Source organism: Ailuropoda melanoleuca, chromosome 11, assembly GCF_002007445.2.
Source record: "Ailuropoda melanoleuca isolate Jingjing chromosome 11, ASM200744v2, whole genome shotgun sequence".
Taxonomy (NCBI): domain Eukaryota; kingdom Metazoa; phylum Chordata; class Mammalia; order Carnivora; family Ursidae; genus Ailuropoda; species Ailuropoda melanoleuca.
This window is the reverse complement of record NC_048228.1, coordinates 38,224,402-38,240,074: the sequence shown is the minus strand read 5'-3', so window position 1 is coordinate 38,240,074 and position 15,673 is coordinate 38,224,402. Positions and strand designations below refer to the sequence as shown.

Here is a 15,673-nt window from a genome sequence, read left to right as displayed (position 1 = left end):
ATGGAACAACTCTCTCTCTTTCTCACTGTTGAACTCGATGCTCTGCACCTTCTTGGCTAGTGGGTGCATTTTTTTTTTTTCTGCAGAATTAACATTCCCTGTGATTTGTGATTGGAGGGTCATTTAAAAGTCCTCTTGATTACTTTCTAATGGATCTGTCATTGGAATACTAATTTGAAATACTAAGCCATTCCCAGTTACACGTTCTTAGGGCACCAACCGCTTTAAGAATATTATTATTTAATATTATATTATTGTCCCTGTGTCTATTTTGTGCATTCGGGCAGACTGATATAATTTCAGAATTTATCTTTAGCATCAGAAATACCTGGATTCAAATCTTGACTTTACCCCTCTGTCTCCAAGTTTATTTATTTGACAAGAAAAATTACAGTTATGTAATAAAGTTTTTAGGAGGATTAAAATGAGATAATTTATGTATTCATTAAATATGAGGGTACCTCTTTCAGTGAATTTGTGACTAAGTTTACAAAAAAAAAAAAGCCACAAAAGGCAAAAAAGAAAACGAATTTTGTTAATGTAGCTTTTTGAAAAATAAATTTTGTTTTAAAGTTATACAAAAATGGGAAAAATATTTAATTATATAGATATATTAGACATGTATAGAACAAGGATCCTTTTGTTTGTTTCAAGTAGGACATGTTTCTGGCAATCACAGTCTCTTCTTTTGTTTGATTCGATTAGAGTTGATTTTATTATCAGGAACTCTGAGCTCTAGAAATGTTCAGTTAGCTACCTATCTGTATGTCTTTTAATGAGGTACTTAACCAACTGGATTTTTCTTTTTCTACAAAAAGAAGTTCACTTTCCTGATGAACACCAGGGTGGAACTCCTTAAATGTTCCAAGATACAAAATCTCCATCTAGTGACAACCCAACTCAGGCACATTACCCTTGAAAACAAATACCGCTAACAAGCCCATTTTGCATAAACATAGGTCCTTCTCTCATGAGTTCACACTTACTAATTTTTCTGTCAAATTAACAGTATATGACTCCATATAAACTCAAGAGCAGTCAGTCATTCCTTATATAAGGTGGTCTTTGATGCAGGACCATAGACTCATTTAGAAGATGACTTAATGATTTTATTTACAAAGTTTAAGGTGTGTGTGTGTTTTAACAAAGAAAGAAATGAGCTGAATTTACTATGTTCCCTTTATTGTAGTATATATTATGTAGTTCCTCTCAAAAATAAATAAATTTTACATAAAAAAATAGGTAATAAAATATACTTTAATGTATTTGGTAAAATCTAGTTTTAATTATATTTTATGGATCTAGAATTAATCTATTAATTGTTGGTTTATTATTGGCCTTTTCTATCAATTTAAAATGTATCTGATATGACTGCATTTCCAAATGTACTCTTGCTCTCTTTTTGTAAAATATACTACATCTGTGTTTGGGGCAGTACTCTATAGAGCTTTATTTTCACTTGACTATGAAGCAATACTGAATCTCATAATTAACTTTGAAATGAAAAAAATGATATTCAGAATATCATTTTATTATCAGATGTGTGTGTGTATGTGCGTGTGTGCACATGCATGTGTATCCTAAATTTCACAGATGGTCTGCATGCATTTTAATAATTTAGAGGGACTGACAGAATTCATCGATTTGGTTCTCTAATTTTATGAATGGAGAAACAGAGTCCAAGAGAAATTATATGCACAGATACATTGTGGAGCAGTGTCATTGACAATGTGATTATTTCATGTGGAATTCGAAGACAGCACTTAAAAGAAAAAAAAATAAATCCAAAATTTTGTTTTTAAAATGATTCTGACAGAATTTGTAGATGATGCCAATACATAACTGAATGGAAATGAGTATATTCTGTAACATGCTGCCATTCGCATTATAAAAGATACAACTATAACAGATTTATAAGAAAAGAAAGGCAGTAATGATTTATGGATATACTCATTTCTTTTTTCCATCTCATCAGACCAATGCTGACTTTCAGTTATATTAATTGAAGTTTATATTTATATTGATCCAGTTTATGTTTAAATTGGAGCATACATTGAAGATGTTGAATTCCATATTACTGCCTATGCTGATTTGTATTGTCAGGTATCTGTATTACTGATAACATACATACAGACACAGATATAACATATTTATAAGTGTATAAGTGACAGTCAGTTAAGATTCTGCCTTCAGCTCAGGTCATGATCCCAGGGTTCTGGGATCGAGTCCTGCATCTGGCTCCTTGCTCAGCAAGGAAGGAGCCCGCTCCTCCCTCTGCCTGACGCTCCCTCTGCTTGTGCTCTCTCTGTCTCTGACAAATAAATAAATAAAAAATATTTAAAAAATAAAAATAAAATACAATTTCTATCATAATTATAAGTGATAACTGAAAAAAAATCTCTTATTTTTACTATTCTAACTTTCAAGTTAAGAATTAGAGGGAACATTACATCAAAAACTAAAGATACACTGTATGTTGACTAACATAATAAAAAATTACTATTAAAAAAAAATTAGAGGGGCGCCTGGGTGGCACAGCGGTTAAGCGTCTGCCTTCGGCTCAGGGCGTGATCCTGGCGTTATGGGATCGAGTCCCACATCAGGCTCTTCTGCTGTGAGCCTGCTTCTTCCTCTCCCACTCCCCCTGCTTGTGTTCCTTCTCACTCTGGCTGTCTCTATCTCTGTCAAATAAATAAATAAAATCTTTAAAAAAAATTTAAAAAAAAAAAAATTAGAGTCTTCAATTCAAAAAGCGATTTATTTTTATGAGGTACCATTTATTTAAAAAAACCCAAAGTTATAATTTGTAAATGTATTTGGAGACTTTCATTTTTTATTTACATAAAGGACTTTTGATATTTAATTGCACAAAAAGTCTTAAATTGGTTTTGAAATTTGGAAAAATAGACCTTATTGTTAAAAAGAAAGATCTCCTGCACCCTCTGCTGGTACAAATGCACAACTGCAGGTTATTTATTATATAGTTCCTCTTTTACTTTTTAAGAAAATAAAATGTATAGGGGCGCCTGGGTGGCACAGCGGTTAAGCGTCTGCCTTCGGCTCAGGGCGTGATCCCGGCGTTATGGGATCGCCCCACGTCAGGCTCCTCTGCTGTGAGCCTGCTTCTTCCTCTCCCACTCCCCCTGCTTGTGTTCCCTCTCACACTGGCTGTCTCTATCTCTGTCAAATAAATAAATAAAATATTTAAAAAAAAAAAAAAAAAAAAAAAAAAAAAAAAAAAAAAAAAGAAAATAAAATGTATAAAATGTTTGAAGAGATTATTGGTATTTGTATTTTTTCATATTGGGTCAGTTATTATTTATTTTCAAATTATTTTTAGAAAAAATTTTTTCCCATTTCATTCTCCTTCTTCCAGAGGCAGCTACTGCTATTAATTTTTGGGTACCTTCCAAGTTACTTTTAACATATTTACATGCCTTTATCCTTCATCATTATATAAACTTTTAATAGGTTATATATTGTTATACTACCTTAATTTGAATTTTTAAAGGTTTACTTATAAGAATAATTCATTAAGTCATTCTTATTGTTAAAACTTCATCATATTACGTATAACACTAATGTCCTCATTGGTGACAGCCCTCAATACAAAAATTCTGTTCAAAGATAACCCCTGTTCACACTTTGAAGTACATCACTGCAGATTTTTTCCTATGCATTTACATATATGTAAATCTGTAGAATATTTATTATTTTTAAAATTTCATAATACATTTGTAATTTATATAACATATCTTTTAGCTACTTGATTTTATTTTTTAAAGGTTGTATTTACTTATTTGAGATAGAGAGAGCACAAGCAGTGGGGAGGGACAAAGGGAGGGGGAGAAGCAGGCTCTCTGCTGAGCAGGGATTCTGACATGGGGCTAGACCTCAGGACCCTGAGATCATGATTTGAGCTGAAGACACTTAACCGACTGAGCCACCCAGGTACCCTTGATTTTATTAATTAAATGCCTTGGAAATTGTATTCCGTATTAGTTTACATCTTTTACCTTATATGTTTAGCTCTTATACATCATGCTGTAGAATAGATAAATAATATTTCATTTTAAAAGTTCTATTATTGGACGTTTATAGTACCTTTTTTTTTTTTTAAAGATTTTATTTATTCGACAGAGATAGAGACAGCCAGCGAGACAGGGAACACAAGTAGGGGGAGTGGGAGAGGAAGAAGCAGGCTCATAGCGGAGGAGCCTGATGTGGGGCTCGATCCCATAACGCCGGGATCACGCCCTGAGCCGAAGGCAGACACTTAACCGCTGTGCCAGCCAGGCACCCCAAAAGTTCTATTATTAGACATTTATAGTACTTTTAATTTAACTAATATAAACCAACCTTGACTATCCTTATACATGTTTCTTTGTGCAGATATGTGAACATTATTCTAGGGTAAATGCTGAGAAATGAAATAAAATATTTGATACATAATTCTCTAAAGTAACCTTAACAATTTGGACTCCTTCACGTCTATAAGTACCACTTCACTTACTCAAACTTGATATTAGTTTTAAATTGTCAGTGGTAAGAAATTGTATCTTGCAGTTTTTCCTGATTAATAGTGGAGTTGGAATATTTGCTCATATGTTGATTAAAGATTTGTGTTTCCTCTTATGAAATTCCTGTCTATATTCTTTGCTACTTTTTTCCCTGTTTTTTTTTTCCTGTTTCTAATTGGCTTATAGTTCTTTTTATATTCCCCAATTACTAATAGGTTTGAATATCTTTTCATATATTCATTGGCGATGTGTATTTCTTTTGGGAATTGCTTGTTTATATTCTTTACTCATTTATTTGACTTTTTAAAAATTGGTTTATAAGAATTCTTTATATATTCCAGATAATCTGTTGCCTATCATCTATGCTTCAAAAATTTTCTTTCTCATTCCTTAGAGAAGTGTGCGAGTGGTTGACTGGCCTGAGAAAATGAAAGATCAGCCATATCTCAAGACATCAGTTAGTGCTCCAGATCCTGTGTGATCAGTCTGAAGCTAGTCTCCATTGCTGACCACATAACTGATTAGCTTTTCCCTCTGTCCTATCATAGCTCCTTTCTTCACCTTCTCCTGAGAATAATTTTCTAATAAATTGCTTGAACAAGAATCCCTTCCTCAATCCCTTGCCCTGCTTCTGAGAAACCTCACCTAAGATGCTGTGAGGACTTTTTTTTTTTTTCCAAAGTAATATTTTAAAATGAACACAAATTTCTCCAATGTAAGATATGATTATAAAAAATAATTTTTCTTTGTTAACATATATACTTTTAGATGTGTGTTATCTTCTTTAAAGTTGTGTATTTGTTACACTGACATTGGCATTGCTCAAAAACTTTATCAGATTCATCTTTTGGGAATCATGTTTTGAGCTTAAGACAGTCTTTGAATATTCATAATATTGTCAGTTATTTGCTCCTCGAAGTCTGAATGATTCTGTAAAGATAAGTAAGACTGAATAATTGAACTCAGTATTTACTTATTGAAAAATTGAACTAAACTTTTCAAGTAGGAGATCAGCATGGTCAATAATATTTTGGGTCAAAAGCAAGACATAGTTGAACGGAATTATTTGTAAGAGGCAAGTTAAAAAATGCAACAGTGGCCGCATCACAGTTATTCGTACATATCAGTACTAATTCTAAGCCCCACTGACATGTAGGTAATGTACCTTCTAATAATCATTCTGTCCTGTTCAGGATTGACTCAGGAAATGACAGCATTAGTCTGGGAGTAGACAGAATTAGAACTTCCAGGTGAGAGTGATTTGGAAAGTTCTAAATTGAATTAAAAAACATTTGTTGTGAAACAGTACAAACATGGTTAATGTTCTTGATAAATAACTTACAGTTATTAAAGCATTTATCATATGTTAGACCCTATACTAAATGTTTATTTTGTGTGTTTACTAGATCCTGATAAAAATTCCTTAAGATAGGTGCAACTGTTTATTATCTTCATGAAGAAACTTAAGTTGCAGGGTGTTTAAATACCTTTTTAAGCTACTCTCAAGTCACTTAACTCATGGGTAATGCCAAATTCAAGTCTAGATATTCTTGTGGCAGAGTCTGCAATCTTAACATGTAAATGCAGTCCCATTTACCTAAGCCTAGTCATATGTAGATACAGCTTTGACGTCTTTCAAATATTAAATTCTATCTAATCTTTGGCCCAAATCCATCCTTTTTAGATGTGTTTTTACCTTCTGTGGTCTCTTCTGGTCACTAAACAGCTAAGATCATGGAGGGCTGGGTCTCAAGATTACACGTCTTTCTAGAAATGTATCATGACCCCTTGTCTTCCATCAGTTCAGACAGGGAATTCCTGTGCTTCCCTCAATCCTGCTGGAATAATCTCTTTGAAACGTAGTCTCCTTTCCTATTGTAACAGTTCCCATTATCATGCTAATTTGTCATCACTTTCTTTTTTCCAAGGAGATTGATTTATACAGATCTAATCAGGGGCAGTCTGCCTCCGTTTACTTATCATCTTTAGAGTCAAATCATTTTTAGTAGTTACCTTCACCTAAAGGTAGATATTTCTGGTATAAGCAATTATTTGTTTGGATTATTTTCTTGTTTATTTGTTGAAAAGAACTTTATGTACTCCGTGTGGCTACATTATATGCAAATTTAATAATTTGCGAATTAAACATACCCGATCAATGGTATGATTTCTGACTCTTTCTCCCTTCAGCTGACAATCTCATTTTCTTCCCTGTGATCGATCATCCACTTGGTCCTGATCAGTCATTTGTGAATTTACCTCATATTGCCTCACTGACCTTGTGGCTGAAGTGGCCCTGTTAATGTTGTGGTCGTGATTTATCTGTTAAAGATGCTTCCATTAGTTCCCTGTTCATTTAAGGGAAAACATTTTATTTTTATTTATTTATTTATTTTTAAAAGATTTTTATTTATTTATTTGACAGAGAGAGACAGCCAGCGAGAGAGGGAACACAAGCAGGGGGAGTGGGAGAGGAAGAAGCAGGCTCCTAGCAGAGGAGCCTGATGTGGGGCTCGATCCCAGGACTCTGGGATCAGGCCCTGAGCCGAAGGCAGATGCTTAATGACTGTGCCACGCAGGCGCCCCAGGGAAAACATTTTAGAAATTCATCTAAGGATAACTTACACCGTAAAGTTAAAGAATGTTGAGGTGTGAGTTGCATGGCTTTGTAATCGAGAGTCTGGACTGGAGGGCTTTCCAGCTGAGCTCTAACCACCTAACAGGTGTGAGCCTCATTTAAGTTTGTGGCTAAATGACATAATTAGATAAGATTGTTTTGGAAACTTCTTCAAGCTTTTATTTTATTTAATTTTGGTAAAAGTTGATCAGTGCCCTTTGATATGTTTACATATAATTTATTTTCTGCCATCACTTTCTTAATGCTGAAAAATTGTCACCTAGGGAATATTTGGTTTCTGTGAATTTTCTTCTATTTCATCATGTATCGTGGATTTTCTCTTCAGCATGATCATTTAGGCTCTATCGGGTTATTTTCTGAAATCTTTTCTGAGAAAGAATAGAGCTGGGACCAGATTTACTTCATGCAGCATTCTTTAGAAACCTTTCAAATATTGATCATTATTTTTAAATTCCAATAAAAATATGTGCTTTGGGGAGGTTCATCATAAGGGATTGGAATACTGATCTTTTTTTTTTTTTTTTAAGATTTTATTTATTTATTTGACAGAGATAGAGACAGCCAGCAAGAGAGGGAACACGAGCAGGGGGAGTGAGAGAGGAAGAAGCAGGCTCATAGCGGAGGAGCCTGATGTGGGGCTCGATCTCATTACGCTGGGATCATGCCCTGAGCCGAAGGCAGACGCTTAACCGTTGTGCCACCCAGGCGCCCCGGAATACTGATCTTGATTTATGTACTCCTCCTCCCCCACAATATTTTTAGGTGATTTTTAAAATGGAGTAATTGGGACAGATTTTGATAAGTAGCTCATTTTTATAATCACTTTATGCCCCACTTGCTTGAATGCATTGCATCAGAAAAGGAAGAAACTGGACATTTATTCAGTATCAGGCAGAGTGCTAAGTTTCTTTCTGATGTTACACCTTCTCATACTTAAAATAGTTATTATCTATATTCTATCTCGTGCTGCTAGTAAGTGGCAGAGCTTGGATTTGAAACCATGTTTTTTTTCTTTTTTTGCTTACTGCATGTGTGTGTAAGTATTTTTTGTTTAGTTTTATAAACTAAACTGCACGTTTTGAGAGAAAGACAAATGATACTTGACTATCTCAGTTGTGGACTATCAGGTGACTCTTCATCTTTGGCTTATGGTGAAAAAATATGAGGGGTATTAAAATTCTAGGAAAATATTTGAAAAATGTTGGGAAGGAAAAAGGTGAAGGGTATTGTTATGTTTCTTTTACTTGTTCAGACAGACGTAGCTATTTGTGTATGTGGTATTCAGTTTCCAAGATGATTGCTTTGAAACCCTGCAAAGTGTTTTTATGCCTTCAGATAATGCCTTTGGAATCATGAAAGAAAGTATGTATACATATTTTTTTCAGTAATATTTCTTATTTTACATTTACTCTATTTTAAATAGGTAACGTTAGCAATGCATATAGCCCCTTTAACTAGAATTAGTATTTTTCTGAACCATGCCAAATAAGATTCACCTCTCATTTTATTCAGAATAGATCTATTGTATAATGTTGTACTCTGAAGGGTAATGATAGTGTTTGCTAAAGTTATAGAGATCACTGAATAAAGTAGTCTGGGAACTTTTTGTTAAATCCTGGTGTTAAAGAGCAAAGGATACTATTTCTTCAATTGAGATCAAACTGAATTTCACACCACTTCCAATAGGGTCAAGTTATGCATCTGTGTAGTGGTATTGTCTACTAATAGCCTAAATTTCTGTTTATTCATATAGCTTTAAAGGTATAATTAGAAGACACTCTTCTTATATAACAAATTTTTTTTCCCAAAGAAAATAATGTTCATAGTAGTAAAAGCCCCTGGAAGATGGGCAGGTCTAGTTCAATCTGTGTATTTTTTAGGATCTGTTATGATTGAGATGATATGACTTCTGAACCAAGAAATATTAGAGGAGAACTGAGAAATATGTTTATTTTATCTGACTTGGAAATTTATAAAAATATATGAAAATACACACAAGGTTTATTAAGAAATTAAAAGGTGATTGTCAAAATTATAATAAAAATAAAATTAAAATGTTGCAGTGTTATATTTGTCTTTTATTAATAGTTGATGTGATGATATATTGTTTTATTCAACTTGTTCAGCATTGTGCTTCTAGAACGTTTTCAGCTGTTAGCAAATTTTAGATTATTGAATGATTTTACAGTTCGAAAGGCTTTCAATTAATGGATGAATCTCTAAAAGTTGTAATTTAATATAGTTAACTTCAAAATTGCAACTTTGTTTATGGTAGTGAGGCAGAAAATATGTTTATTTAGGTTTGAAATACTGATGTATTAAAGTTAAAACTTTATTCCCTAAAATCCATTTACTCTATAGGTACTAATTGTTGATTGTATTAGACACTGGGGTCTCAAACTTTGCCACTAAGAAACTTGCAGTAAAATAGTAAAGTCGGATAGACAGATGTTAACTATGTAAGGTAATACTTAAGGATACATAAAGGAGTAGTAGTACATCCCAAATGGAAGAGGATGGGAAAGCAGTCAGGGATGACATCCCGGGAGGGACAATGTTAGAGAAATAAGAATATGTCACATTAGGAATTACAGGAAGGGCATTCCAAGCAATCCCACATCTGCAAATGCCCAGCAGATGAAAGTGAACAGAAAATGGCAAGCAGTAATCATTCCAATTAGAGAATTAAATATGAGGAGGGGAATAATGAATCTGGAGATATAAATAGCATCTGAACATTGAAGAGTCTCCAAAAAATATGGATAATTCCAACCTATATATATGTTATCTTTCTCTTTTTTAGCTGGAAAGTTGTCAGTAGGAAATCGAGACCTTGATTTAAAAGACTGTCAGTTAGACAAAGTGAAATCTAAAGGATTTTTATCTCCAATAGATTTTTTTTTAAAGATTTTATTTATTTATTTGTTAGAGAGAGAAAGAGAGCACAAGCCGGGGAAGCAACAAGCAGAGGGAGAAACAGACCCCTTGCTGAGCAAGGAGCCCAATGCGGGACTCGATCCCAGGACCCTGGGATCATGACCTGAGCCAAAGACAGATGCTTAACCAACTAAGCCACCCAGGCATCCCTCCAATAGATTTTATATCTACTTCATGTCATTGCATTCAATGTGCAAATCTCTTAGTGTTTATGATCTTTTTACTTAAATTAGGTTAAATATATTAGCAGCCTAAGTGTATTATTAGTACCCAATAGAAGTACAGTTGTTTTCATTAAGCACTTAGGAAGAGAGGAGTAATTACTGTAAATTTTTTTCTGAAATTTTTATTAGTTAAATCCTTTGAATACTTGCTAAAGAGATATTGAATGAGTCCTTATTTTTATATGCTGACTTAAGGGCACCTGGGTGGCTCAATCAGTTAAGTGACTTAAGCTCAGGTCATGATCTCAGGGTCCTGGGATTGAGCCCCTTGTTGGGCTCTCCATTCTGCAGGGAATCTGCTTACTCCCTTCTTGTTGCCCCTCCCCCCACTCGTGCTCACTCTCAAATAGAAAGTCTTAAATAAATAATACATTTTTTTCATGATTTCACTCTTACTGATGCTTTAGTTGACATCATTCTCAGTTGTGATTTTTCATTAATGTGCATGATTTATTTCCATTCAATACCTAGTGAATAATTTTATTATAATTGGAGCATTATTAACCATTATGATTTTTAGCTGGTGGTGAATCTATGGTTATAAATGCCTTAATGTCAAGGTATTTACCATTATTACTGGATACTTTCAGTATTTGTGCATAGTGAAATATTTCTTGGCCTTTTTTTTTTTTTTTTTACATTTCTTGCTTTTGTGTCAGCATTTATTTATTTATTTTGTATGCACTTTGGAAATTGGAAATTGGTTAAATTAGATTTAACCTGGGAGGAAAATTAGATATTTTTAATTTGTGAGATTTTAAGAACTGAAGTGTCTTTGTTTATATTTTAAGCTTTATTCTCACAAAGGCTTACAAGAATATGCAATTATTTTGGGAGTGTTTTACACATAAGTTTGATTTAAATTCAAATTTAGTGAATGCAAGTAGAAATCATTTAATAAAAATCATCTAATGCAAATCTGTTAGATTTTATATCATTTGGGACAAAATATTAAATATCTTTGAATGCAAATCCAAAAGAGAATATATTTTTCATTTTTGTTACATGCTTCTTCAGGACCATGAAAGTATTTCACTTGATCAATCTCATGATGTTTCTGTAAGGAGAATAAAATGGAGGGCTGGTCATTTTATGTAGTATTTGTTATTGTTCAGGTAGGTAGTTTTGGTTGCAAAAAACAGCAAAATGAAACAGAGTCTGATTCAAGTTGACATCGGGGGTGTATACGTTACAGTTAAGGAATTACGTGAAACATAAAAACAAAGCAAAACAGGGACCAATCACGGTACATTATGAAAATCAGTGAAAAACAGTCACCAGAATGGCAAGATTGACCTTACAAGTAGGAATCTCTGAGGCGGAAGCATAGCTGGACTTCCAGCAGCACAGGCTTGGCTCTTCACCCTATTGAAGGCAAATTATCATGCTGATTACGAGCTGATGCGGTGGTTACATAAGGATTAGTTTCTTATTCCTGCTTTACCACTTATTAGCTGTAGGATAGAAAGTTACCTTTCTGCTGTAAAATGGCCATGGTATTTTTATCTGCTTCTACAGTTAAAAACATTAAAAGAGAGAATCTGTGTAAGAAAAGTACTCGGTGTGTCACAGTTAATGAACTGTCGAGCTGCCACCTTCACCTCCCCTTCCCTCTTTTTCTTCATCATCACCACTCGGACATTAATATGGTTCATAAATTTTCTATGCTTCTGCTTCTGTCAGGATGTATTCTTACTTGTCTCAACATTACCAGTTGAATTAATTTTCATTCAAGGCTTTTCGTCAACTCGTAGTCATGTTTTCCTCATAACCTTATCTTGTTTACAACTCTACACCGTATCCTTTGTGGTTTTAACCCTACATTGTATCCTTTGTGGTTCAGTTTCCTCTGCCAGTGGCCTGATTATCTCTCACTGCCCCAAAATCAAACTTCAAGGAGAACAATATTTCCTATTTTTCTTTTCTTTGAAGAGTCCAGTGTCAGATCATCCCTTAGTCTGATCTGTGATTCTGTTAAGTTCAGATCAATAACTTGTTGAGTCTTGGGGTGTATCTGCTGCTGGTTAATAAAGGCAGTGGTGGGGCATTTTACCCAGAGGGCAATGATTATGGCGGTCACATGCCTACTACATCTAAATCAGTAGATGTAAAAAGTTAGGGTCAAACAACTTACCAAAATAAAGAACTAGTGGGAGTAGTAAAGCTGGGTCTTAAATAGTGATCTCGTGTCTCCCAACCCAATAATCTTTTCAATAGACTAAATATTCTTGGTAATCTTGAAATGTTTGAGCCATTGTAAAATCGCTGTGCAAATTTTTGGATAATTTTGCTACTTAAAATTTCAAAAAATCCTTAAGTTTTAGAATTTTATTATTTATTATTTTAGTATGAACCAAATTCTATTCCGTGTCCTGAAAAACAATGTTTTGTTTTAAAATATCTTTATTAGAATTTATAATTGAATGCTACTGACTTGTTCTTTTTTTTTTTTTTTTAACTTTTTTAGGCTGCTAAGTTGGCTATCACAGTGCAAGCCCTGGAGTCCCAATGGGGGACTCAGGATCAAGACGATCTACCCTGGTCTCCCGGTTGCCAATATTCAGAAGAAGTATTAGCAGAAGACGTGATTCTCTTCCTTCTTCACCCTCCTCCAGTAATACAGTTGGTGTCCACAGTTCCTCTCCTTCCAGCACTAACTCAAGCTCAGGTAGCACAGGTAAACGCAGGAGCATATTCCGTACTCCTTCCATTAGTTTCCATCATAAGAAGGGGAGTGAACCTAAGCAAGACGCTACCAACCAGAACCTTAGTATTTCAAATGGTGCTCAATCTGGTCATAGCAGTATGCCAAAACTGAGTTTGGAAGAACATATTAAAACCAGGGGAAGACATTCTGTTGGTTTTAGCAGTTCACGAAATAAGAAGATAACAAGATCTTTAACAGAAGATTTTGAAAGGGAAAAAGAGCACTCAACTAATAAGAATGTCTTTATAAATTGCCTAAGTTCTGGCAAAAGTGAGGGGGATGATTCTGGATTCACAGAAGAACAAACTCGCCGTTCTGTAAAGCAGTCAACAAAGAAGCTACTTACTAAATCCTTTTCATCTCACTATAAATTTTCTAAACCTGTTCCACAGAGTCAATCCATTTCATTGGTACAACAGTCTGGATTCTCATTGGAAATTACACAGTACCAAGAGAGAGAACCTGTATTAGTAAGAGCTTCTCCATCTTGTTCTGTGGATGTAACAGAACGGGGAGGAAGCTCTTTACAATCTCCGTTGCTTTCTGCTGATCTTACAACAGCTCAGACACCTTCAGAGTTCTTAGCCTTGACTGAAGATTCTGTGTCTGAAGCAGATGCATTTCCTAAAAGTGGAAGCATGGCATCCCACTGTGACAACTTTGGCCACAATGATTCTACCTCTCAGATCTCTTCCAATCCTGCTGCTGTTACAAAGACAACAATAGACCTTATGGGAACTGTTCCCTGTGCAATTATGTCTCCTGGAAAATACAGGTTAGAAGGCCAATGTAGCACTGAATCTAATTCCTTACCAGAAACCTCTGCTGCTAATCAGAAGGAAGTGTTATTGCAAATCACTGAGTTACCCGTTATGAATGGGAACAACTCAGAGACTCACTTATCAGGAGATGTGCAAAGAGAAGAACATATGGTAGTACAAAATGGTGAAACAATGTTGGCAACAAGCTCCCCAAGGAAGCTTGGATTTTATGAGCAACATAAAGCAATAGCTGACCGTGTTAGAGGGATTCATCCTATTTCAGATTCAAGGATAATACCCTCTTCTGGAGATCATCATATTTTCAACAAAGCATCATATGGCTATGAATCAAATCCTGCCAAAGGTATGCTGATTTTCTTTGTATCATAAATATGAATTCCAATTTTCATTCTAATTTATTTAATTTTCTTATTCCATCTAATGAATAGAAACCAGTTTTCCTATTTTTCACTCTCTAGTAATTTTTCTTAGTTATAATTTGTTTTAAATCTTTTCTCTACTTGATTTTAAACTTACTTCACTTGTGTTATGCTAAAAATGTAATTCAGCAATATTACTCATTTTTCTTAGTTGTGTTGTCCAGATGCTGACCCTCAGAAGAGAGTGGGAAGAAATTAATTTTATTTGGAATGTGGCTTTATGTAAAATAAGGATTTCCTTTTTTAGAGTAAATGATAGAGTATTGGTATTTCTCGTCAATGAAATGGATATATTCCAGCCAAAATCACTCTAAAAGACATTCGTACACTTTAAATTCTATTTCCTATTTTAACAGAACTCGATTTATTAGGTAGGATCTATGTTTCAGCACAAATAATCTCTATCTTTAAATACAGTGGACTTGCAGGCTTTAAAAATACTGGCCTTGGAGCCTGGATACTATGATTCTAACCTTGCCTCTGTCATTAAATACCTGTGTAACCTTGGGTACCTTCTCTTTGGTTTAAAAAAGGGAGAGGGATGGTGGTTGAGTGACTTATTTAACAGAAAACTTTGTTATTTAATATAAATTTCAGTTAAGAAAAGTGTTGAATGTATACCACCTACTGGGCTGTATTTGACATTATTTTAATTTTTTTCCCCTGCTATGATTCCTCCTAATACTGCTGCTGCCGTTGCTACTCCTACTATTCCTATTACTGCTACTACTGCTACTGCCAACAGTTCCCCCAACATTGAGTGCTGATTATGTCTCATTTCCCATTCTGTGGACTTTGGATACATTAATTCATCAAATTCTCAGATGATTATAATCGCTACTGTTTTGGTAACCCATTTTACAGATAAGATAGTTGGAACACAGGTACATTAAGTAATATGTCTGAAGTCACAACATTAGTAGATAAGTGTTTGGGATACAAACCTTATGAGGTAGGCATTCGTGGTCTCCATTTTACAAATATGAAAACTGAGACCAAGGGATCATACAGCTGTTGAGTGACATGGTCAAATTACAACTATCTCAATTCAAAACTCAGGCTCTTTGTGACTAGGCTTAGTGACGTCATGACCCCAGCTCTTTCCAAAACATTAACACTACTACATAAGATTTATAATAAGCCAAATTATATATTAGAGTGTCAAGAATCATAAGATTATATGATTAATTCAGTGAGTCCCTCCATGAATATAGCAATTTTAAAGTTTTGTTTTTTTTTTTTTTAAAGATTTTATTTATTGATTTGACAGAAATAGAGACAGCCAGCGAGAGAGGGAACACAAGCAGGGGGAGTGGGAGAGGAAGAAGCAGGCTCATAGTGGAAGAGCCTGACGTGGGGCTCGATCCCATAACGCCGGGATCACGCCCTGAGCCGAAGGCAGACGCTTAACCGCTGTGCCACCCAGGCGCCCCCTAAAGTTTTGTT

At 34.6% G+C, this 15,673-nt stretch overlaps 1 protein-coding gene across 7 annotated transcripts in view; it reads left to right on the top strand.

Moving 5' to 3' along the window:
* CCSER1 (coiled-coil serine rich protein 1) overlaps positions 1-15,673 on the top strand; it is a 1,293,520-nt gene that overhangs the window by 139,791 nt on the left and 1,138,056 nt on the right. For all 7 annotated transcript variants that reach the window (XM_034671499.1, XM_034671500.1, XM_034671502.1 and 4 more), the window contains exon 2: positions 12,787-14,151. In XM_034671499.1, coding sequence (XP_034527390.1) covers positions 12,828-14,151 — 1,324 coding nt within the window. In that variant the 5' untranslated portion in view covers positions 12,787-12,827. The remainder of the gene's footprint in view (positions 1-12,786; positions 14,152-15,673) is intronic.